At 43.8% G+C, this 25948-nt stretch overlaps 1 protein-coding gene across 1 annotated transcript in view; it reads right to left on the bottom strand.

Annotated features, from left to right (window-relative positions):
• The window catches only part of CCDC80 (coiled-coil domain containing 80), a 34571-nt gene extending 11885 nt beyond the window's left edge, over nt 1-22686 (bottom strand). Inside the window, exons 1-3 of the mRNA XM_047100121.1 lie at nt 20791-22686; nt 12497-12653; nt 428-564 (exon numbers count right to left, since the gene is read on the bottom strand). Of these exons, the coding sequence (XP_046956077.1) occupies nt 428-564; nt 12497-12653; nt 20791-22686 (2190 nt within the window). The remainder of the gene's footprint in view (nt 1-427; nt 565-12496; nt 12654-20790) is intronic.
• Nucleotides 22687-25948: the final 3262 nt, after the last annotated feature.

Below are 25948 nucleotides of genomic sequence, written 5' to 3'. Positions count from 1 at the left end.
AACCCTACTGTCTTGTCCATGTGGGATTGAGAGGTAAAACTTCCAGGCCCTTCCAGAGTGGGTCCATGTTAAATCTGACCTTCCTGAAGGAAGAAGCCAACTACTTTTCACCTTTTATCCCCAGGGCCTGGGACATCATAGCTACTCAACCAGTGTCTGATGAATGCATGACATTGATGTTACAGAAGAGTTTAGTCTGAGTCAAACAGCTGGGCCATACGAGGTCATCCAACCCAGTTCTTTCCATAGACTACATTTGTAGGCACAAATTCTGTAAGATAACGTGGAATATCTGGACCTTTTCAAAACCTTCCCACTTAATAAAATAATTTGTGCTTATTCATATGTATAATAGATTCATTGACAAAAAATTCAGAGTTGCTATTCTAAGGAATGGAACTGTACTGTCTAAAACAGAAACCCGTACCTTGACTCTCAGGTCCACGTCTGTGAGCACCATGAAGAAGTCATTATAGGTCATTCCATACTCTTTCCTCAGCTCACCAATGAGATGCTGGTCTACCAGGTCCTCATCATCCACCACTCGCATGGGTTTTTCATTATCTTCAAGGAAATGAAATGTGAATGAGTATGGGTGTGACAAGACCGAAATAAGTGGGAAGCGAATGGGTGGAGGCTCTGAGTCTCTGTCCTGAGTTAATTAGAACAGCTTTCATTAGTTGCACACATTCAGCTAACATTTTGTTTGAACACAAGTTCCCCAAGTGAATAAGTAAATGTAGATATAAATGAATAAACTCATTTTGAAAGTCAATTCTCTACAGATAATCAAGCCCCATCTGTGCCTACCCTGATGGTAGGTAGTGAATCAGAAGGAGCAAAGTGAGAGTGAAGGCTGCTGACTCACCCCTGGAAGAAGATTGCCAACTCTATCCTGGGAATGAGTCATCACCCCATCTCACCAAGGAGCTTTTAAATTTATTTTAGTTTTTGTTTCTGTTTTAAAAAAACGTTTTTTTTTTTTTTTAGTTTTCATTATTTATTGAGTCTAAAATCTCTGTATTTTCCTCACTTTTATTACAGAATCACTTTGAGACTCAGTGAACCATGTCATTGTTATAGAGAGAAATAAGCCTATGTTCAGACCTGCCCAACAGGTTCATTTTAGCTCCAAAAATGTAGAGCTCTCCATAATACAATTTTTTTAAGTTTATTTATTTATTTTGAGAGAGAGAGAGAGAGAGAGAGAGAGAGAGAGAGAGAGACTATGAGCAGGGGAGGGGCAGAGAGAGGGAATCCCAAGCAAGCTCTGTGCTGTCAGTGCCAAGCCCGATGAGGGGCTTGATCTCACGAACCATGAGATCGTGACCTGAACTGAAATCAGGAGTCGGACACCTTAACCCACTGAGCCACCCAGCTGCCCTCATTATACAAATTTTGTAAATGAATACAATTTCAAGCAAAGTGTTACTAAGTGTACAGAAGTTTTTAACCATTATATATATTTTTAAAACATCAAGCCCTAAAAATAAATTATTATACTTCGAAATGGTTCTTGAACATGTCACTAGGTGGATGGGAAGTTTGAATATGGCAACTCTTAAGTCTGGAAATCAGTTTAACATCTCTGAGATGAAAATGCTACATTCCTCCCAGGTCACAGTGTTTCCCTCAACCCTACAAAAAATTTTATCTGCCAAATGACTCCCTGTATTTAAAAAAAAATGTGAAAAAAATAAAGTCAGCAAAGATGTGATCATAGATATATCTATGATCTCACTAAGACTCTATCACTTACTGCCCACATTGCTACCCACTGAATAGTACTACAGTAGAAATAGCCATAGTTTTACAGATACAGAGGTTATAGGGCTTGAGTACCACAGACCATTGCTCTTTTACTCATAAAAAGGGGATGATTACAATTTAACTATTACTTTGGTTTATTTGATTAGGATCACTGAAAGTACACAAACAAGGAACTTGATTTCCTCTAAAGCAGATCAAAATGCAAAGACAAAGAATCTGCTTTCTTCCCCCAAATTGTGACAGTTCTTCACAGAGGCAGTTCAAAGGCCTGGGAGCCCATAGCTTATATGAGGACCAAGCGCTCTGCAAAGTGAAAAATTATATGCTTCGTACATATAAACTACTTTTTAAAAAATTTTTAAACGTTTATTTATTATTGAAAGACAGACACAGAGCATGAACAGGGGAGGGGCCGAGAGATGGAGAGACACAGAATCTGAAGCAGGCTCCGGGCTCCGAGCTGTCAGCACAGAGCCCGATGCGGGGCTCGAACTCACAAACCGCGAGATCGTGACCTCAGCCAAAGTCGGATACTTAACCCACTGACCCACCCAGGCGCCCCCATATAAACTATTTGTTATGTTTACTTATTTATTTTGAGAGAGAGAGAGACAGAGACAGCAGGGGAGGGGCAGACAGAGAGAGGGAGAGAGAGAATCCTAAGCATGGGGGTGGATGCCACAAACCGTGAGATCATGACCTGAGCCGAAATCAAGAGGCAGAAGCTTAACTGACCGAGCCACCCAGGCGTCCCTAAACTGTTTTTTAAATGTACATTTTTGCTGTCATGAATTAATTACAAAGTAATTAAAAAAAATTGCCAGATTCATGTTGTTGGTTTTTGTTTACTATGTCTCATTGAGCTAAAAAAGCAAGTTGCTGAAGAAAATGCATAGTAGACATTATTCTTGCTTAAAAGGAAATAAAAGAAAATACATCTGTACAGGAATAGACACTGGAAAATGTCCAGAAGGACATCTAGTTGGTAACAATGGTTGCCTCTAGGGAATGGAAAAGGTGAGTGGACACTTCCACTATTTACTCTACACGTGTCTATATTATGTAAAATTTAACAAGGAGCATATTTTACAATTAGTAATAATAATAAAATAATTAAAAACTGATTTAAAAATGTTTTTAATAACTAATGATTCTGAAACTTTACAAGCAAGATTTTCTCTTGAATCTAAGGATTCCTAGTTTTAATTCTCAGCATACTTTTGTTCATTCCACAAAGTATTTGTTAATACACTGGAGTGTAATAACAAAGTATTTGTTAATACACTGTTAATACAAATAACAAAGTATTTGTTACACACTGTTAATACACTGGAAATGCAGCCAGTGTCCTGAGCTAAGTCTATGCTGGGTGCTGGATTCAGAAATGAGTAATTTGGATAGAGTTCAAATTCCTAATTAGAATCAAAATGAGACCATTATCTCTACCTCACAGAGAAAGTTACAAAAAGCACTAAATGGCTGAGATGGAAGGAAGTTGGAGAATGTAGTAGATTTCAAAAAATGGCCCCAGTTCTTCACCTTTCTCCATACCTACACTCTTTGTCCAGTGACTGTGGCTCCTCTTTACAGTGATGAGTTAAACTGTCGTGCCTCTCGATTCTGAGCTCATCTATACCACATGCTCCGGCCAGTGCTAGGTGATGTTAGCAAAAGTGACATAGAGGCTAGAAATGAGCCTGTACATTTGGGATTGCTCTTGCCTCTACCGTCGCCATGAGAACAACATGCACGCTAGACTTCTGAAGAATAAGCTAAACCAAGTTACCCTGGCCTCAGCACAGATGGGGCGATTCCAGATCAGCTGACACCAGTTGATCCCTAAAGTGTTCAAGCCCAGCCAAGATCAGCAGGACCACCCAGCCAACCAGCAGCTGACTGGACATGCATAGGCCAGCCTCACCAAGGCTTGCCCAGCCCAGCCCAGGTGAGCTGAACCCTACAGGCTTATGACTGAATGTTTAATAATTACACGCCACTGGAGTGTGTGGGTCGTCATTACACAGCCTTATTGTGGCAACAGAGAAGTGATACGGACATTACCTAGCAGAACCCAGTCACATTACTGAGAAACAATAATATATGGTGCATTAGATGAAACAGGGACTGAAGCAGACACTGTGGTGCACTGTCCAGATCCTGCCTTCAGAAGCAAGGCTGCTGTGAAGGTTAGCCGCTGACTCCCTCTCTGCAAATCACTGACCTTAGAAAGGAGGTGCCTTTCTGCCAAGTCACACTCTTCCTAGGGGACAGCCCACATTCAGCGGCTGATGCAGTGGGGTAGATGGAAAAAAGTCCCCGTTGCCTCCAAGTGAACTACTACTCCGAAGGGTTCATTGCATGACAACTAAAACTCCCTCTCTGTTCTCTCATATCCCTCCCCTCTCATAAGCATTATTCCGAAGATGACTCCCCCATTAACCGCATGTATGCAAATCTCAGTTTCAGAGCCTGCTTCCCAGAGAACAAACCCATCACAGAGTCCACAAAGGAGCAACTGGCTCAAGTTTACCCTACTGGTTAATAACAGAGTGAGGGTTAAGGCTCAGTTAATACGACCTCATTCTTATTGAGTATTCTCTCTACTTGACCAAAATATATCTCACCCAAGGACAGAGAAGACCTAGGACCAAGATTTAAGCCAACCTTCGTTCTAACTGGGATATAGCAAGAAACCGATCTCATAGCCTGTTTTCTCCTTTCAACTAAAAGATCTTCTGAAACATTTTGACCTGACATTAAAAATAAAACATTTTACACTTCCAGACTGCAGAGTATCTACATCCCAAATGAATGTTTGTGCTGAGGTGGAAAATCACAGTGAAAGCACTGATCAACGGTGGCTCCTACAAAGGATGACAGCAGCTCTACCATAAGACAGTGTCCCCCTCTGGCCCAATTCGGAGGAAGGGATGTGTGAGGCCAGCTCCCAGCTCCAGCTGCCTGCCCCTGCCCCAGATCTCCATTACGATCCACGTTCCGTCTCAGTCAGGGCTGGGTGAACACGAGGCTCTCCTCGGTCTGGAAATGCAGCATCAATTTGGCAGCTTCTTGTTACATTTTTGTAACAGTTTTCCCAAGGCTCTCTAGTCCTTTGCAGGGCTTAGAAGCAAACATTCTTGAGGACGCAATCCTATAAACAGTCTGCATGGTCTTGATCCAGCTAAATGGATTCACAGATCCAAACCCATGTGGTGGGATTTGGTTATTCCACACAGCCTGTCCTTGACCTAAGATGACTTAGGAGGGACAGGAGGGAGCTTGAACTCTGTCACACCCTGGTGGGGACTGGTCCTGTAAGTGGGGCATTGGCCTGGGTTTCCATCCTTTAAGGATCTCAATTCCCAAGTTGAGGTGGTAATAGATTTCTTCATGTATTTGTTCTTCCATGTCTGACCACAGACAGCAATGACGTTGCAGAAAAATTCAGCTCCAGCAACAATTTACTAATCACCAACTGTGTGCCAGGCATTACATTTGAAGTTTCCATCTGTGACGGCTCCTTCTCTACGATATCTGTGGTATCTCCTACTCCCACTCTGTCTCACCTGAGTTCAGGCATTCTGCCAATGTTCCTGGACCATTTCAGCCTCTCCCATTGCTTCAGAAGTTCTTTATCTCCTCTAACAGTTTTTCAAAGCATGATCCACTGTCTACCCTCACCTGGGTAGACAGGTGGGGCACAATCACCTGGGGCACTTGTTAAAATTACAATCCTTGGGTCCAGACCAATTTGATCAGAATTTCTAGAGGTGAGGCTCAGGAATCTGCATGTTAACAAGTTTTCTGGGTCGCTATGTTGCCATCTAAGGACAGGGAACAAGGACAGGATAAAATCCAAATCCTAGGCATAGCGGCCAAGGCCATTTCTGCCCTGGACTCAGTCTATCTTAGCGAGCTGATCACTTAACTCTTCCATACAATATGCTCCAGCTTCTATTTTCAGTTTCTAGAAATATGCCTTCTCTTCCTGGAATGCTATCCCTACCCCTGTCTACATGGGAATTCCTAATTACTTCTGCAACCTATCTTTACCTCACCTATGCACTCACAATACTTTTAGCTGCTTCTGGAATAATGCTTATCACCCTGCATTGCAACAGGTTGTTTACACATCTATCTTTCCACTAGATATGAGTATTTCATCAACAGGGACTAACCTTTGATTATCTTCTAAATCCCTGTAGCCTGGCACACATAGACACTAGGTACAGATTTGGCAACCATGACATCTCTCCCCTAAGAAAGATGTCATGTGAGAAAAAAGAGGGTAGTGAGGGGTAGAGTCAAGGAGGTGAGCAGTTCTGGGTCCACATAGAAAATGCATCATCAAACCCTTACACTTCCTGTATCTTGTGAGTCTATAACACAGCCAGTCTAAGTATAATTTGAGAAAGCTCATCATATAGATTTATTTTCTAAATTTGGGTTTTCACATATGAGGTCTTATAATTGTATTAACCACATTTAAAAATTTCTATATATTATGATATTTTGACATGTTAAAAACCCTTTCTGACTAGGGAGAGACTGCCTCTCCCAAAGCTAGCCAATTCTTAGAGACAGCAAATCTGCAGCCTGCAATAGCTCTCTGAAATGCAAACCAACCAACCCAATGCCCTACCTCCTCTCTCTGACACGTGCACGCCAGGAAACAATATTCCTCTTCCTTAATCATCCAGGGTCAGGTACCAGGCAACTAGGGACCAGCCCTATAGCCCAAAGCCTGGTGAAATTATTCAAACTAGCCAATCAGAAACTATGTACTTTGTCCTGCCTCACCTTTCTCTTGGGAACCCCAATAAAGACAGTGACCTAGGCTCTCCCCTCCTTGCTCTTACTGCTGCTTTCTGACCCAACCCTGGCTCCACTTGTGGGCCTAGGGGGCGTGCTGCAATTTCCTCTCTGGGACCCATGAGCAATAAACTCTATTTTCCTTTGGCATTCTGATCTCTTGAGTGTCATCCACTGCGCTGCACCATTCATCACCTACCTTAATAAACCCTTTCCAGGGGTAACACACAACATAGATAAAATCTATTTATATGGCATTTAAAATATAACTATCCTGGGGTGCCTGGGTGGTTCAGTAGGTTAAGCACCTGACTTCAGCTCAGGTCATGATCTCGCGCTCTGTGAGTTCGAGCCCCACATCGGGCTCTGTCCTGACAGCTCAGAGCCTGGAGCCTGCTTTGGATTCTGTGTCTCCCTTCTCTCTCTGCTCCTCCCCCACTTATGCTCTGTCTCACTTTGTCTCTCAAAAATAAATACATGTTAAAAAAATTTTTTTTAATAATAAAATATAACTATCCTATTCAAGAAGTCAGCACAGGCCAAAGCTATGGATAAATCTGAAGGCAAAGACTCCATAAAAAGCTGAATCTTTTATTTTAACGATATTTCTGGGATTGCTGATGATAACCCTGGCCTCCAGTTATGGGATTTACTTTCTTTTGATTGGAAACAGATTAATTTAAAGGATTCTAGTTGATTCTCTTGTTCCTATTTTACTACATGAATGGGTCAGTTGCCTGCCTACCAAACCCATTGTGAAATGAGTGTCTGGATCAAATTGATAGGGGAGACTAACCTGGCCATTCCTGATCACAAAGTTGCTGCTTTCTTGGTCTCTAGAAAGAGCAACTTGTCCTATCTATGAAGAAAGCATCCTTCCAGATTCTTTTCTGTCCTACAGATTGACTCCCCCAAACCTGGGAAGTTATTTAAAATTTATTTGAAAAATATATTTAGAAATCTTTAGTGACTTCACATGGTTTACCAAATAAAATTTGATTTCTCTGTGCTGGTGTTTGAAATCCTTTAAAATCTGGTGCCAACCTCTCTTTCACTCTGTCCTACACTTAACCGTCTGCTCTCCACCAAACCTAGCTGCAAATCAGAACCACTTGAGCAACAGTTTAAAAATATAAATTCCTGGACCTTATCCCCAAACTGGGTCAGTATCTTGGAATTGGGAAGAGAACTGGAGTCTCAATTTTCATTCTAATTTAGAAAGAGTACCTATAAATTGATATTAAGAAGAACAATCCAATAGAAAAAAAAAAGGCAAAGGACACTAAAAACAAAGTATGAATGCTCCTCAAACACATGAAAAAATGTCCAATCATACTCATAGAAAGAAAAATGCAACCCACCAACACACTACGCTAAGATCTCATTTTTCTTTACCACATTGGCTGAAAACATTCACAAGCTTGGTTGTACAGTCTTTTGGAGAGCTTTAGGGAAACAGACACTTACACATTGCTGGTGGGATTGCAGTATGATACAACTTGTATGGAGAGAAATCTGCTGATATCTAATGAAATTAAATACATTTTCCATTTGGCCCAGTAATCCTGATTCTCAGAATCTATTGTAAAGATATACCCACATAGATAGAGTAACATATGTATAAGGTGATTTACTGTGAAACTATTTATAATAGCAAAATACTGAAAGCAATCTAAATGTCTATTAACAAGGGTACTAGTTAAACAAACTATGATAGGATCTCACAATGGCTTAATAAAGAATTAGGATGATTTTTGTATACACATAAGGGAAGATTTCCAGGAAATATTTTTTAGGTAAAAAAAGCAAAGTCCAGAGTATTATATATACTATATTTTGTACTAAAAGTGTGAAGGGAATACAGATGTTTATATTTATTTGTATTTGCATAAAGAAGCACTAAATTCATAAATAAGGAATCATAAAAATACCTATGGGGCAGAGATCAACAGGGTAAAGGGGTCAGGAATGGGTGTAACATTTGTCTGTGGATACCTTTTTGTGTAGCTTTGACTTTGGAATCCAAAAATCCAATTCTCTTTAAAAAAAATAAATAAAAACAAAAAGTACTTTGATAGAATCATCATCTGTCAACAAATCTACTCCATTTTCAAGGCCCCTCCAATGAATCAACCCACTTTTCGAAATTTTCTGACATTTACACCTTCTCTAATGACTGCAACTGGAAGAGCTAATTCCTCCACCACATTCTCCAAGCACTTGTTTTGTATGGTTGGCTTATCAGGTGCTTTTCACTCCTTGATCATCAGGGGTTGATCTTGACACTGACACACTTGAGAGGCAAGAGGGCAGTGAAACGGGATGATGGACAAGCTGGGGGCAGGCTCCCCCGCCTCGAGGACACAGCGTGATTGATAATCAAAGACGGAATAAACAGAGAGGGACGCCAAGCCAGTGTCTGGAAGTGTGATCACTCCCCCAGCCTTGCCTCGCTGCACAAAGTGGCAGGGTCTGAAGAAGGCAGCTGCCAGGCACTGTCACTACTGACGGAAGAAAGGAGGAGTTGGGGCAAAGGGTCAAATTTTCAGGTGCTCCTGAGGAAAAGTGACACTCTACATTGTTATGGAGCCTATGAGGCTTGTCCATAAAGAACAATCCTCTTCAACAGGATCAAAGACAGAAAGAGAATATTAGGCTGAAATGGAGTCTATCATTTTCACCTATCAAAGGTATTTTAGAAATGCACCCATGAATTCTTTATTCATGGGACTGTGGAATCACTTTCTTTCCTGTTGTCATGTTCCATCCATGAGCCCATCAACTTCCCCACCTCCTTTCTCATCAATTACCCTTAGAGTCTTCTTCCTTCAAAGGAGGCCATCAAAGAACTTCCTTTGCCCCATAAAAATGTCCGTATGTTCTGGCCCTTAAAATCTGGTGATTGACTATCAGTGTCAAATATTTTTCAGCCCTCTATTCTGCTAAGAAAGAAACATGTTTGCTGTGCTTTCCCCTCAGTTTCTCTTTTCAGTTCTGCAACAAAGTGTCTTAGGCCAGCACCTTCTTCCCATCTGCACACTTAGTCTGTAATTCCTCCTCTTGACATAGATACAAATTTTTCTACCCAATTGATATTTTAAATACCACTAACAATTGGGAATGCTTTAATGTACCATGTCTTTCTAAACTCTCATGTATAATATTATCTTGGATGAGAAAACCAGATGGGCTTATCCTGCATTGCAATTTGCTCAGGCATGAGTGACTTTCATTAGGCTAACGACTGAAATCTTAAGGTAAATTTCCTGGAATTTGTGGGTCCATCATTTATAGTTCAAATACACTTAGCAAGATGGACCAGCTGGTGAGTACAGCCCACAGTGTAGTTGGATGTGGGTCTCTGTTTTTGAGGCCCAGTAAAAGTCTGGAAGAGGAGAGACTACTTGATTTATTTTTAAGGAAAGTAAGGCCATCTGATAGATTTCCAGCTGAAAATTGGTCAAGGCTAGAGTTTGGTTCACTGAGCCCATGATGCATGCCAATTCCTGTTTTCCCATGGCTGGCTCCCAGTCTTGGCTGAAAGTTCTACGGCCTTTCCCATAAGGGTAAGCTGGGACATAACACGAGGAGAGAAAGGCCTTCCAGGAATTAAATGAGGAACAAAATAAAAGGCCCCCCCCTCCAGATCAAGTCCAAACTGCCATTCAGTGAGAGGCAAACACCAATGCACAATACCTGATTTCCAATAGGGTAGGGAAAAAAACCCTCAGTGCCTCTACAGCTCATATTTAATCCAGATGTGTAAAAAACAGCAGGATTAATGCTAAAAATTTGCCAAGGCAACACCAGATGCTTATAACAGTTGGGACCACATAGAGACTGAAGTAGAACATATAATGATTTTTCCAAACTTCTCTGAAATAAGGAATGAGGTTTCTTTGTGTAAGGGTTGGTGGGCAACACATTTGACACTGGAAACACCTGGTGGAGGAAGCCTTTTATCACCAGCCAGCACCAGCTTCTGCACTAGATTGAATACCTACTTCCTTTCTAGACATCTGGGCTGTAATTAAGCTCACTGGCTCTTGCTACTATTTAAAAATCCAGGAAGCTAATGGTTGAATCTCAGTTAAACACTAAATATGTGGCTTTGTAGTATTAGTCTTTTGGGCTTTGGTTTTATTACCAGGAGTAGTAATGTACCTTGTGACCTCGAAGGGCAGTCATGAGGGTTCACTGTTAACATTCTGTAATTAGCAGAAAGCAATTACAAGTCCCTTTTCATTATAGGTGCTCTAGTCCCTGTGACAGTTCGTTGATCTCCAGATGCCTGCCAGAAAAAAATGGTGGTAATGATGACCACACCATAGTACTTATTATATGGCACATATTTATACACATTACCTTACTAAATCCTCACCATGGCCTGTGAAAGAGATATAATTATTTTCAAGGCCGAGGCTTAGGAAGTAACTTGCCCAAAGTCACACAAGAAATAAGTTGGGACTGTTGGTTTGAACTGGTCTGTTTGGCTCTAGACCTTCTGTCGTATCTTCTGTTTGTATGTATGAGTATTGTTGTTTTGGTAAAGGATCTTGTTGTTGTTTTCTCTCCCAAACACACACCGCACAGGGATTAATGCCCACAAACTAATCACCAATCCACAATGATTTATGATGGGACATTGGAAAGGATGGAATTTATTTTCCTTTGGAGCTATCTCAGTGGAAGGTGAGTTAATAAAAAGAGAGAAGGCATAACTGAAATTCCATATGTGAATAAATTCTAGAGACCTGCTATACAATATTGTGCCTCTAGTTAAAAACACTATACCGTGCACTTAGAAATTAGTTAAGAAGTTCAGTCTTCTGTTGTGTTTTAACCACAATTTAAAAAATATGATTTAGAAGCCAGACAATATTCAAACCAAATGACATTCTCATGACATAATTATGACTACTATGTGTTCTGTTACATCAAGATCACATGACAGAAAAATCTGTGAGCTAATGTGTTATATATATTGAAGCTAACTGTTAACTAATGGGGAAAATATGTTTTATATTCTTTCAGAGGAAATATATTTTATGAAAAATGGGCAGGATATGCATATGGTAAAATATGAAGGACTTTCATTATAGTTAAAATAAAAACTTTGAGAAGTCGAGAATACATGAAGGGTAAAAGTTTTTTGTTTTTTTTTTTAAAGATAAAGCCCCAGAGATGTAATAATTATAAAAGAAACTGGGTGGGTCAGATCTGGGGCTTCTGACTTTGTGGCTGAACTACTCACAGTAAGTCTTGCGACATTCCCATGAGAATTGCAAGAAGTTAGACAGCTGCCCAGCACTGAGCTGTGCACCTCCTGAGCCTCACATGCACCATTAATATGAAAAATTGTGAAAACTCTACATTCAGCCAAATTCTTCTGCTCTCCAAAAGGACTTGGGTGCAGTTCAGTCCACACTTTCAGTGACTTTTCATTTAGCTGAACAGCGTCTCTCAGCCCTCCCCAGTCTTGCCAGAGTCAAGTGCTTCCAAGGGCCTGGCAGGTCCCCATCTGTGAGTGAGTCACCTGCAGCATGAAGGCAGCAGGAAGATCAGATGGTATTAGTCACAGGCAAGAAGACTCCAGATCCAGAAGAAACTGTCTACATACTTTTCTGGCTGCCCCACCACTGTATTACCTCTCACATTTTTCTCCACCTTATTGATCTGCAAACCATAGAATTCTTGCATATTTTTTTTTCATTTTAAAGTGCCAAAAACCTACACCAGAACCATGTGGAACAGTTAACATAAGTAGGTAGGTAAGCTGACCTTTGTTACGACAAGGAAAGAGCCCTCTGAATATCTGAATTTTCCTCTTAATTTCCCACTGACCTCTCCCATAAAGTTTGTCCCACCTTACGTATGAGAAAAACAATAATGTAATTAAAATGTTTAAGAGAACCTAGCTGGAAGTGGTCGATTTTCATGGTGCTGTTGTTGACAGGGCCAAAGATGGTGATCACGGAGATTTTCCTGGTGGCCATCTTGCAGAAGCTTTCCAGATACTCATCTCGCTGTTGCACATACATGTTGTTCTCAACCTTAGGAGCGGTGATCAGCTAAAGGCAGGCGGAGGCAAGCAAATATTAATTCACAGTGATGGTTGTACACAGAGGCAAAATCCAAAGGGAACATTTGGAATAGAGGGCTGGCAGTGACTGGCACTAAAGTCAACTAAAGCGCTCCCCTGGACACTTAGCATAGTTAGGGCCAAAACAGGCCATTCGGAAAGGCCCTCTTTATTTCAATGGTTCCAGACACCTTAGAGTTTTCTATTCCCACCAGTTATCTTTATCACCAGTCTCCATGTGCCTTAGTTTTCTCATCTGTGAACTCTGCACAGGAATACTTGTTTTGCAAGGCTGTTATGAGCATTACACGAATGCTTGACATGTCATGATTGTTCAATAAATGCTATCTCCTTTCCTTCCTTTTGGTCTTCATAATCCTAATTGGCAGCTCACACATTTGTAAGTTCAGTGGTTTTTACTCTTTTGTGTCATGTCCCATAGGGTTGAGAGAGCTTCATAACCAGGCCTGGGGCACTACGGAACATTCAATGACTCAGTATCTTTAGTAGGCAACTTGCAGAAAGTTTTTAGGATGGCCTTTTCGCCTATGTTTTGTCACACTGGGCCCATACAGAGCTTGTGGCAGACTTCTTTGACATTCGAATCCCCCAACAGGATGGAATTTTACTGTTTCATTTCAGCCTTCTTTCTAATTCAGACCTGGTATTTTTCACCTAACTCCTTGTGTCTTTCAAGCTCACTTTGAACCCCTGAGTTTTGGGGAAAAAAGAGGAAAAATAGAGCAAAAGAAAGAGATGCTGTAGTCAGTGGAGCCATCTGGGACAACATATGTTGTATTTTGTAGAAAAAGAGAATATCCTTATTTTTAGGGCTCCTGTTGAATGCTCTAAGAATGTCTCAATGCTCCTATCTAAGTGGATATAAAAGCTTTTCTCCTTCCTTGATTATTTTTGTGGCCTTTTCCTGAGCCTTCTCCAATTCTACCACATTTTTCATGAGCAGAAACCAGAACTGTATACCTCACTCCACAAGTGAGTGGGCATGGTGGTGTTCACCCTGCCCACTGATGTGAAATTTCATTCTGAGGATGACCAGGTCTTTGTTGAGCTCTTTGACCCCACATACCTCACTAGGCTGGTATCTGCATTGAAGGCTATCTATTGATCTTTTGCTAACTCGTCACTTAGCTTAGAGACCAGCCTGTATACACATTTCTCGAACTTGACCACATTCAAATTTATCAGCCACTTTTCTTTTTTTCTTTTTCTTTTCTTTTTTTTTTTTTTTGGTATTCCCTTTCCTTTCTTTTTCTTTTATTTTTCAATATATGAAATTTATTGTCAAATTGGTTTCCATACAACACCCAGTGCTCATCCCAAAAGGTGCCCTCCTCAATACCCATCACCCACCCTTTCCTCCCTCCCACCCCCATCAACCCTCAGTTTGTTCTCAGTTTTTTATTTATTTATTTATTTATTTTCAACGTTTATTTATTTTTGGGACAGAGAGAGACAGAGCATGAACGGGGGAGGGGCAGAGAGAGAGGGAGACACAGAATCGGAAACAGGCTCCAGGCTCTGAGTCATCAGCCCAGAGCCTGACGCGGGGCTCGAACTCGCGGACCGCGAGATCGTGACCTGGCTGAAGTCGGACGCTTAACCGACTGCGCCACCCAGGCGCCCCTGTTCTCAGTTTTTAAGAGTCTCTTATGCTTTTATCAGCCACTTTGCTACTTGCGCATCTAAACTTACAAAATATTTCTTAAGTTTGTGACTATTAGCTTGGCATTTTTCAGAAAGGAAGTCACCATGTTGCTAAACCTCGTCCTCACACTTTATCAAAATGGTTACTAAATCTGCTCCCAGCTTGATATTGGTATTTATCTTTCTCTGTCACAGACGTGTTAATTGTTGCCTGTAGGCTTTCCCTTTTAAAGATTTCCTGTGCCTGCCAAATTCTATCACTCGTGGATATCAAAATGTGTTCAATAACACTTTTGAGTGGAACATTAACAAAGATTTTTCTGGGATTAAATTTTTTTCCCCTCAGGTTGTTATTTACTTTAAGTAGTCATGATTTTGTTTATTTTTGATTTCATGTTTATATGCCTGTTCAGATGGACAGGGTTGGGTAGAAAATACTTATTTTAGAAATGTAATTTCCCAAAGGAAAAATAGTATTTCCCCAAATGTATTCCTTGATTCATACTCAGCCTTAAAAAAAGATTTAAAGTGGCTATAAAAAATACACGGTGATGATATTTTTGCTTTGTTTGTTAGTTTTTAATTAGCTTTATGATATTTGAAAGCATTTCTTCAGCTTTGGTGGTGGCCCAAATCTTGGAGTTTTATTTTCAGTTGGTATGTTTTAGGTTTTTCTTTCTGGCCATTCTTTGCTCACAAACACACTATTTTAAAATAAATGAATGTTTACGTGAAAACACAAAACCGTCAAAAACAAGGGTAAGTTCTACTGGTAATGATCTTGGATTCCTTTTTCTATATTTAGAATATATTTAGAGGAGTGCCCATGTGCTAGATGACTGATAGTTACCTGCCACTGTAACTTCAAATCCATACATTTCATTCTTGACATATTTTGCCATGAACCATTACAGTCTATGATATGACATGACATGACAGGATTTCCAGATTCCTCAAAACTACTTCTGGTCCCTTTGTCCTTCTTGTGCATAACTGGGGTTTGCAGACCATATAGAATCTCGTACAGAACCTCATCCTCCCCTGCCTGGCAGTTTTTCTCGGTACCTCTGAACACCACAGCCTGAGGCCATTGGATACCCAGTGGGAATCCAACAGAGGTAAATAGTTTATTTGATGTTTATTTGCATCTCAGGACCTATGCCCAGGGATGCCTTAACCCACCAGTGAGGTGACATTTATTTTGCATGACTCATTTCCTCCCTCCTTCGGCAACCTGGCCCCAGGCTCTCTCTTGCTAACCTTTCCTCCTATTCCTCCCTTACGTGACCTCTTCACTCTTCAGCCAGACTGCTCTCAATGGTGAAATGAAAGGAATCTGGGCAGAGTGGCACAGAGAAAGGGTGTCTGCAGCCAAAGCGGGAGGGCCTGCATTTTCTCCTAGTTCCACCGTTGGCTACCTTGCAGCCTCAACAAGACCACTTAAACCTTATGAACCTTACCTTTTGCATCTTTATAACAGAACAACTCTGCCACTCATCAAGTAGTGAAAATCAAGAAAAAAATTATATCTATCTATCTATCTATCTATCTATCTATCTATCTATCTATAGGCTGTGCGCACACAAACACCATACGTGTATGTTGCCTCTGAAGAGTTCACTCTCATTCCTTCCTCTGCCTTGGCCCCTATCACTCTTTCCACCCAGAAAGCTCTCCCCTCCCCTCCCCCTTATCCACATCTCACGTAGTCTTCAAATGCAAGATCCTTCTTCATGCCTTTACTGGCCCACAATGGCCACTTTCTTCTTTTAATTGCTCTTCAGATGCAGGCCCACATTTCTCGGGTCCCACAGATTACTCCAGCCAGAGGAGAGGAAGTGGTCCCCTGCTGAGGAATGTCTAGATGCAGCCTGCAAACCAGCTGATAAAGACACTCCTCCCCCCCCCCCCCCATTTAATCTGCTCCTCGAGTTTGCATCAGAGGAGGCTGATCCTGTGAACATATTTCGGTGACTCTTTCTCTGTATACTGACACCTCCAGCCCATTCACTGTTCAGTTCGGCAGTATTTCCAACGGTATTTAAAATGGTAACCGTGTCCAGTCCCCTCTTCCTAAAAAGAGCATCCTAGAACTTTTTGGTAAACATTATTGTCTGACACTTGCCCTCTTTCCAGTTTGGTGGTGATAAATCAGGGCATGTGTCATGAATAGAGAATTGTGTTGTGTTCTTTTTTACATTTCTGTTTCCAACTGGTGTGTTGGCACAAGGAGCCTCAGAATGTCATGAAGCCAGTTTGCATAAGTAAAGGGAGCAAACAGGAATGGGAGGATGCCAGAGGGAAGATATTTTAAGTCTCAGCTTCTTCTAAGTGCTGCGCTAGGATCAAAACACGAGATTTTTACAGGATTCTGAAAAATGACATTCAAGTTAGTCGTCTCAGTAAAGCAGAGCTTTGTATCCCTTTCTAAAATTAAACCAAATAAGTGGCATGTTGTCCCAATACCCAGATTTCTGAGGTAAGGCTAAAAGTGTGAACCCAGTTGCATTAGAAGAGATTCAGTCTCCAAAGAGTACTTAAACTTGATCTCGAGTCTATGCAGTCCCACATTATGAGGCCTCTTGCTAATTGACAAGTAGGGACATCTCGGGGCACAAAGTGGTGGCTTTAGAGCCTGGCTCCACATAGTTCCAATGTTTTCGTGATAAAAGGCTTAACTGTGTTCTTATGTTGTCAATCCCAAACTGACACCAACCGGTCTGAGGGATTAGGTTAACAGGGATTCAGTCTATTGTTCTCCACTGACTGAGGGCCAGGAAAGCCAGAGAGCTAAGGTGCAGAGAATTACCTGGGTATTAAAGGCGGAAACTCTACATTGTTGCTTAGCAAAAAAATGTTGACAATTGATATACCTGGCCGTTTACCTGAGTAATTTAAGGTTGAAAGTGAATTTTAAAACATCTGTATTGATTAACAGGATGAATCCTTAGTTTCCCCCTCACTTTACTGCTTATGCCCACTAGAAGCTCACACCCATAGGAAGGCAGAATAGAGGGAGAGGCTGGAATGTGAGCTTTAAAATCAAACAGGCCCGGGTGCCTGGGTGGCTCAGTCAGTTAAGCATCCAACTTTGGCTCAGGTCAAGATCTCACAGTTGGTGGGTTTGAGCCCCGCAACCAGCTCTGTGCTGACAGTGCGGAGCCTGCTTGATTTTTTTTCTCCCTCTCTCTCTCTGCCCCTCCCTGACTCATGTTTTTTCTCTCTCTCTCAAAATAAATAAACTTAAGAAAAATCAAACAGACCCGAGTTCTAACTCTGACTCTGCACATATTAGCTGCACACCTTGGGAAACTTCTCAACCTCTCTGAGCCTCTTTTCTTGGCTGTATGGTAGAGTTAATCAGTCCTTTCTCATGGGGTTGTTGTGAAAATTAAACCACACAGTTTTGGTGAAGCACCTTACGTTGCCAAAGGATGTGCCCTTTTCTGTTCACAGGCTGACAGGCAGGGGCTTGGAAGGACTGACCTCTGGCCTCAGAGTAGGAAACCTGTTTTTACTTGTAGCTCCTTTGAAGGTCCCTACTATGATGTTCACTCATACCACTGCAGCCACCGTTTCTCTAAAAAATTGGATAAGGAGTGATTACATGATGTTTTCACATCTAAAGAATGATATAAATAAGTGTAAAAGCACTAGGGCTTTATGATAAATTGTACTTGGGCACCAGGTTACGGAAAAACTGGAAAGATGAGCTCAAAGTCCTGCGCGATTTCTGGGAGTGACACCTTATTTCAGTCCGAGCACACTGGGTTAGGTTGAGGCCAGTTGGAGGTATATGTTGTCAGCCGTCTTTAACAACTCAGAGCGTGCTGAGCCTTAGTGAATATTAATTGAATCACTGAACCTCCCGAGTAACATCGGCGTGTCGAATGGGAAAAATGAGTAGAAAAAGACAAATGGCACCAACAAGCCCTTTCGCCCAGAAACACAAGTCTCCTCTCTGCCTGGTGAAATGGAATTTCTTTTCTCTCCATCTTTTGCTATTTTGTCACGTTTATTTCATCTTGTCTTTTCTCGCCCATTCCTATTTTAGATATTAGCTCTTCAGAACACACATTTCTGATAGGATCATCAGCTGGGCACATGTGGGATGGCAAGATTGAACTGCCTCCTCTTGCTACTTTCTTTCTAATAACAAACCTGGTTCATTCACCAGCCCCAAAGAGCAACACTGCCGTGAGCAATCCCAGCTGGTTTCTGTTTTGCCTCACATGACATCAGCAGAAACTGTCGCTTGATTTTCATTTGCTAGAAATTTATGATCAGGGATACTGTTTAAAGCAGAAACTAGCCAGCTGGACTTTCAAATCCCTGACTAAGGGAGTGGAGAGAAAGGGGGAGAAATGAAAGGCATGACTAATATCAGGGATAGAGTATGAAAACCTCTTTCTTTTGACTCAGAAACCAGGGGCAATGGCAGTATTTGCCAGCCGGGTGCACAATTACAATCCTGACATTTTACCCAGGATTATTTCTCCCCTGCTTGAACCCTGCCCACGAGGAACACTTCGCCTGCCCTGTTGGCTAAATGGCCAGGGTTGGGTGATGTGCTTTCACAGGCTGGACTAAGTGCTGTGTACTCAGGAGGAGCACACTGCCAATGCTTGCCCACGCCCCAAAGACAGCAGTTGACTCCCTTGGGTTCTCTAATAAACATTTAAGTACCAGGTAATTCTTCTCTGAAATAGCGATTCTTTTGGTTCTGACTAAAATATTCTCACTTAAATTTATGTCCTCTGAAAATAACCAAGTAGCTGTTAAAGTACTCTAGCAGACAGCATATCCTCTACTAGCTAATTTATATACTTTAAGGCTCAGTTAAAAATGAGTAAAATATACCAAAAAAAAAAAAACCACATAACAACACACATACACACACCACACAAACCTGTACAATCAATGAAAACTTACGTTTTGTTCTAATACATAGGTGCACTATTGTGGAACAGCTAAGAGAATTTTGGGACATGTCTCGCCCATGATAAACACCACCAGGGACTCTGCTCAAATGCGTCTTTCAGCTTTTTTGAAACCACTAAAGATGAATGGACACCAGAGTCCCGCTGCTCAGATTCTTAATCCATTAATGACCAATTAATCCATCATTAGTCTGGAAAAACTAAAAGCCCCTTTGAGACATGCCTTGAGAGAAGAGTGCCTGTCTCCTTTGGTGGGGATAATGCAAGGTGCAGAGTCACCTTGTGCCTTTGGTAGGACAGATGCTGTCCTCGGTGGCATGAGAGGTCTCCTTCCCACCCATGTACCTGAAAAAACTCATCCCTGACCCACATTGCCCAACATTAATTTCTGATCCTTTTCTCTGAAGTGATTGTATGGTACCTTCTCCTCCTTGACAGCCTGGAGTAAAATGACAGTATTAAGAAGGGGTAGAAATCTTGGAAGGGCCCTGAAAGAACGGGCAAGGAGACATGGAGAGGGGAAGAAGCCATTCTCACATGGCTGATGACAACTGCCCTTACATTTAGGATGGGATTCATTTCTGTCCAAAGCCTTCCTTGGATTTGACTAGATTCTTTTATCATTCTTTGGATGGAGGCAAGTAATTGCCAAAAGAGAGAGCTCCTGAGATGGACCTACAGCTTGCTCAACATCAGTGGCTTCAGAAACACCCGCAAAGTAGGAGAAAGAGCTGCTTGTCTCCTTACACACACACACACACACACACACACACACACACACACACACATTCATTTGACAGGGGCTCAGGAGAAACTGACATCTGTCTCTAGGGTATTGGAAATTGGAACAATCAACCCAGTTCCTCACACTCTACCTTTTTGGCCTCTTACTGGAAGCTGGGCAGTGACGAGGGAGGCAATCTTTAAGGGGAGAAGACTTCAGCTGGTTTTAAAGTACTTGTGAGGGTCACACCAACAAGGACGCTCCCCCACTCCCAGTCGCACTCACTCCCCACCCAGGCTGCCTTACTTTCCTTTTTGAGGCTTCCATGTGTTGATACAGACCTAATTAGGGGGAAAAGGAAAAACTTTACCAATTCCCCACACACATGCATCTAGTTCCTAAGCTCATGAAGAGATAAGTCCTTTTCCTAAGTTGTCACCAGAGTCAAAGCATGCCATTTTAGGAACTATACCCAGAACTATCCCTTGGGAGAGAGCTAAGGGTGAGGGGTGGGCACTGACAGGTTTGGAAGAAGCTGAGCATAGGTGCCTCCCCAGGCACAAGGTCTGAGGTCCTCTGGCCATTGAGTCTGGACGTTAGGGCCAGGAATCTGTGTGGACAGAGGTTCACAGAGCACGGGCCTGGCCACCCTCTCTTGGCACACCTCCTGATCTTCTCCACACGGCCTGGGTTCAGCCACAGCCCGCCGTCTAGCAACATGATTTTAGAAAAATAACAAAGCAAACATTAACGTGCCCTGCTTCGGCCCACAGAACACTGCTGGGGAGATTACTTACAAGAAGTCGTCGTTTGCCTTCAAAGGACCCCAGCAGATCGGTCACGGACTTCCTGGGACTCTGAGCGAAGTGTTTTGTGGTGGGTTTCAGGTAGCCATCCTGCTCTGTTTTCCCTGCTTTTTTCTTCTTGCTCTTCTCTTTCTCCTGCCGGCTCTTTTTCTCAGCCTTATCCTTCTTCACTTGCTTTTCACTCTTGAGTAACTTGTCTGTTTTCTCGTTTTTCACCTTTTTTTTCTTCTCCTTCTCAGGTTTCTCCAGCTTTTCGTGCTTTTTGGATTCCTTTGCTTTCTGGGGGGGAATATTCCCCACCTGCAACTCGTCCTCCAGCTGAGAGGCAGTTGGCCTGCTGAGGTCGTATTTACTCTCATACTCATTGCTAAGGATTTTGTCCTGGACTTTCTTTTTGGGAGGTTTCCCCTTCGCTGGCTTGTGAGGACCTGGCACCACGTTTGGGTCCCGGTGGCCGTGCTCCCGCCGGTCGGTGCGGTTGTCCCGGAGACGGCCCGCGCCGGCCCGCGTGCTGTGCTCCGAGGCGGTGGTGGGAGGGGCAGCCGTGAAGCTCTCCAAGCTGGTGGCCTTGCTGGGCCTCCTGGTGGCCTGCAGCCTCTCCCTGTGCTGCTCCTTCCTGGGCTGGGGGTAGAGATTCTCCGAGGCCCCGGGCTCCCTGGCCGTGGCCACCTCAGCAGTTGCTGGGGGCCGGTGGGCGTCCGAGGAGGGGTGCGCCCTGGGGGTCCAGGGCCTCTGGGTCGTGGGAAAGGCCGTGGTGGTTGTCGGTCTTGCAGCCGCGGTGACCACCCGAGAGGTGGCCCGGGTCACTGTTGGCACTGCAGCAGGAGACAGGGTGGTGGTGGCCCTTGGGGTTGGAGGAGCGGGGGGAGCAGCGGCCGTGGTGGTGGCCGGCTTCCTGAGCACCTTGCCCCGAGTCTCTCTGGTCGGCGGGACTTGTGCTCGCCTCTGGTCTTCTTTTCTCTTCTCACCGCTCAGGCCTGGCCTTCCGGCTCCTCCACCATGGTTCCCCTCCTCCACCACCTGGCCCTCTACCCCAGACGCCTTACATTTTTGGACAAAACCCTTCTGCCTGATTTTCTCTATCCGGCGGATGGGGCCCTGGTCGATGATCTCATACAGGGCCTCCAGCCTGACCGGATACGGGTAGCGCTCCTCCACCTGCAGCGTCTTCTTCAACAGCACCATGCCGAACTTGCCCTTCTCCAGCTTCAAGAAGCTCATGAGCTTTGGGACGAGGTTGGGGTCCAGGGGCTGCTCCAGGACGCGGCCCTCGCTGGTGATCCTGCGCACCTTGCCTCCTTCCTCGCCGGCCTGGTGGAACAGCACGATCTGCTGGATGTGCCTCTCGGCCAGCTCGCAGTACACATCGTCCTTCAGGAGGCTCATCATCAGGCGGTAGTAGCCTTCCGAGGCGTGCGGCGCCGAGATGACCCACACCCTGTTCTTCCCTGCGAAGCTGGCGAGGATGTTGGGAGAGCTGGACCCAGAGGGGAAGCGCAACACCCTGGAACGGGCTGAGGACCCCTCATCTCGGATCATGTCACGCGGAGAGCTCGGGGCTCCTGGTCTCTGCTTCGGTCTCGCCGGGGCTCCACTGCCGCGCGGCCGGGCTGGCGGGGCTGTTGCGGGGGCCACCCTCAACACGGGTGCACTCCTCCTTCTTTGGAGAGGCGGAAGCTTTGGTTCTTCCACAGTGGTTCTCTCAAGTCCCTGAGCCTTCCCTGTGTGCCTCAGAAGCCGAGCTGGCCTTCTGTGGACGGGGGAGACCAGGGGCACCTTCCGCCCTCCGTGGCTCCCTCTATGCATGGCATGGAGGTGGGGTTCTGATCCGCACACCAGCCACATTGCCAGCAGCATGGTAACACTGAGTCCCATTCTCCATGTCATTGTGCAATCCACTTTGAAAGGCAGCGGGGTCAAAAGACAGAGAGGGGGGAGGGGAAGTGAAAAAAAAAAAAGAAAGAAAGAAAGAAAAGAAAATCATTTAATTGCAAACAGAACTGGGCATTTTTCTCTTTCTCTATCTTGGCCAAGGGGTGGGGGAAGGGATGGTGAGAGAAGAAGGAGGTCAGGGAATGGAAAATAGGATGAGATCCTGTTGCTTTTAAACCCCTGCAATTTGTTAGTGCTTAACAGAGACAGTTCCATTAAGCAGGAAACCCAGCTCAGTTCCCCCATTCAGCCTGCGTGCACCGTTTCCACGGGCTCTCTGATGCTCCAGAGAAAAGGCACACTGAGCACGTTAATGATGACAACATTCCTATTTCATTTCTTCAAATAAGCAACAAAGAAACAAACAAACACACCAAAGACAGAAAAGATTACACACTTACATGGTGGCTCATGGAGATGGAATGCAGAGGGTTTAAAAGGCAATCTGAAGTGTGGTCCCAGGACAGTTTTCTAGATGAAATACTTTTCCTCCCAAGCCTCTTTCTCCTTTGCAGGCTGAGCGGTACAAAGGGGGGGTGTGCTGCAACTCCAGCTCCCAAAGGCGCCACCGACCCACAGCCTGTCCTGACCTGAGGGCTGAGCTGCTTTCTTCTTTCCTCTGGCTGTCTTTTCACCTTCTTGACAAGTAGGATGAGGTGAAAGGAGCTGTCCTTGTAAGTCTTTGCTTCTCCATTTGTCTGTAGTTTCTGCTCGGTCTTGTGTGTCTGTGTGTGCCAGTCCCCTGTGCCGACAACACAGGGCGCCCCTGGAAGTGGAGTCCCAGCTAGTCCTGAATCTTGCTCTCTCTTTAGAGTTCCAGGATCCTTCTTATCACCCTTTCCCCCACAGTCTGGCTTAGTCCCTTTGTTTCCAAGCGTAAAAGCACTGGGATTAATATGTTTTCCAGGCTGAGGGAAAACACAGGAATGTGATGTTGAAAAAGACTTTTTTTTCTTTTCCTGCGCTTCTCTCCTCCCTTTATTTCTCCCCACCTTTTTTTTTTTTTTCCTCCTCTTTTCCTTCTCCTTTTTCTTCTTCCTCTTGCCTGGACTCGGTCCCAGAAATGCCAGGACAACCTCAGTTTTGATCCAAACCAAACTCAAACAACAGCAGCCGCTGGAAATCAAGGAAACTTCACTAAGAATTTAACAGATCAGCAAAACACCACCTCCTTCTCACTTCAGCACGTTGAGAGTGGACTCTCGGTGGGGAAGGGGAGGGCTGCTCTTTGGGGTGGGGGAGAGTTTTGAAACACTACCCATCATCATAAATCACTTTAGAATAGGATGGCTGAGGACTTAACCCCTTCCTTGCCAGGAAGGATAGTTTCCCTTCCTGTCTGTACTCACATTGTACTTTGGAAAGGGAAAATTCTCAGATTTCTGCCTCTGGCTGCTTGGCTTTCCTAGAGACAGATACTCGTTTGGCTCAGGGTGCTTGGCTGCACATCCACAGACAGTATATATATTTATAGTTCCATGTGTATATTTTTATCTCTTTCTCCCTGTTTCATGTGTTTAGTTTGAGGTTGGAAAAGCCCGTGGAAAACATGACTGGGTTGTTTTTATTTTATGCTAATTGGGGATCATATTACTGAGTTCTTGTTCCTAGTTTTCTCTTTGGCATGGAAGGAAGCTGGTAAAAGGTTAGAAATGTAAGCAATGGCTGCTGTTCTCCTGAGATTGTGATTGGTCATTACATCAGGAGAAGGGCATTATGATCTCTAGTTCTGGGCTCTGGCTAGAGAGACGCTAGGCTAAGAGAGAGCTTCCTCAGAGAACATGATCGTGTGTCTGGGGGTGTGTGTGTGTGGGGGGTGTAGTGCAGTATTGTGCTCCCAAAGGCTTCTGCTGTCTGGAGGGTTTTAGGCAATCCTTAGAAGTTGTCATATCAGGTTCCAAAGGAGAGACTGAGACAGCTCTGTGCATCCACCTCCTGGACCTGCCATGGGGATTTAGCTCTTGGTGGTGAGAGAAGGCGCCTCGGGGTATACAGATATTTAGCCCGGTCTCTGAAAGAGCACCATTCAATCAGGATTAACGGCCATAGACAGTGGTGAACCAGGATTCTCAGAAGCCTCCTTCAAGCTAGGTCGTGTTAATGGTTACCCTCACTGGTTCCTAATTGCCACCCCCTTGATCAGTCCCGTCTCCGACTGGTCACATTTACCTTTCCTTCACACAAACTCCCAGCACTGAATTAAAGACCTGTAGGGGGTTGAATGTAGGGTTCTCAGCCCACAGCTTCAAGACCAAGGTGTGCCAAGAGGGAAGGCTCTCCTGTGAAGCCCTTTCTGACACTTGTGAGTACAGTAACAAAGGTGAACTTCAGACAGAGACTCTGTATCTACTGGGGTCGGGGAAGACTCCCCCTTTCATGGGATTCACCTGCTAAGTTGATCAAATAAATGCCTCTGCTAAGTTGGAAGTCCTAGATGTTATTTTCTTTCTCACATCATAATGTGTTCCACATCTATCCCTTACTGAGCTTTCTTCTTTCCTTCTCTTTTACTTTTGTCTTTTCCCTACTAATAACACTACCATTTATTGTGCATTTTCACATGCATCCCTGGGCCTGGTGCTTTTGTATCTTCCTTTATCTAACCCTCATAGCATCCCTACAAGGTAGGGGGGATGATCCCCATTTTACAGATGGACAAATTGAAGCTTAGTAAGTTTAAATAAATTTCTCAACATCGCACGAATGGTAAGTGATAGCTCTGAAATTTGAACCCAGATTTAGAACTATCTACCCAGCATTACGCTATCCTGTCTCCCTCTGTCATTTTCTCCCCATGCTTTCTCTTTTTTCCTCTTCCTTCCTTTTTGTGTTTCTCATATTCAGAGAGAAGTATTATTTGTTTTCTCAGCCAGAGTACTTATAATTTTAGAGTGCTACTTTCTGGAGTAACTAACAGTACGTCTTGACTTTCTTAATTGGTTCTCAAAGTCTTTTATCCTCTTTCTTAAACATCCCATGCCTTTAAGCAACCTCCTAACGATGTGTACCACATTTGCCCCCTGTGCACTGGTAAAGTTGAAATACAGTCAGTTTCGCCATGGGGAATTGACCCAGAGGGGAAGCCAGCCCAATCCTGAGCTGTGTGTGTCTTCGTGGGGCTTTCTTCCCTTCTGTGAGCTCCACTAGATGGCGCGCGAACCACGTAGGCGGAGGAGGACCGACTCCGTGCCTCCCCAGAGCTATCTGCCCCCCACCT

Source organism: Lynx rufus, unplaced genomic scaffold, assembly GCF_022079265.1.
Source record: "Lynx rufus isolate CCGP_SWC_20201006 ecotype Redwood Valley unplaced genomic scaffold, mLynRuf1.p SCAF_5, whole genome shotgun sequence".
In the NCBI taxonomy this organism is placed as follows: domain Eukaryota; kingdom Metazoa; phylum Chordata; class Mammalia; order Carnivora; family Felidae; genus Lynx; species Lynx rufus.
Note: the sequence above shows the minus strand (reverse complement) of the source record. Positions and strands in the feature narration are given on the sequence as shown.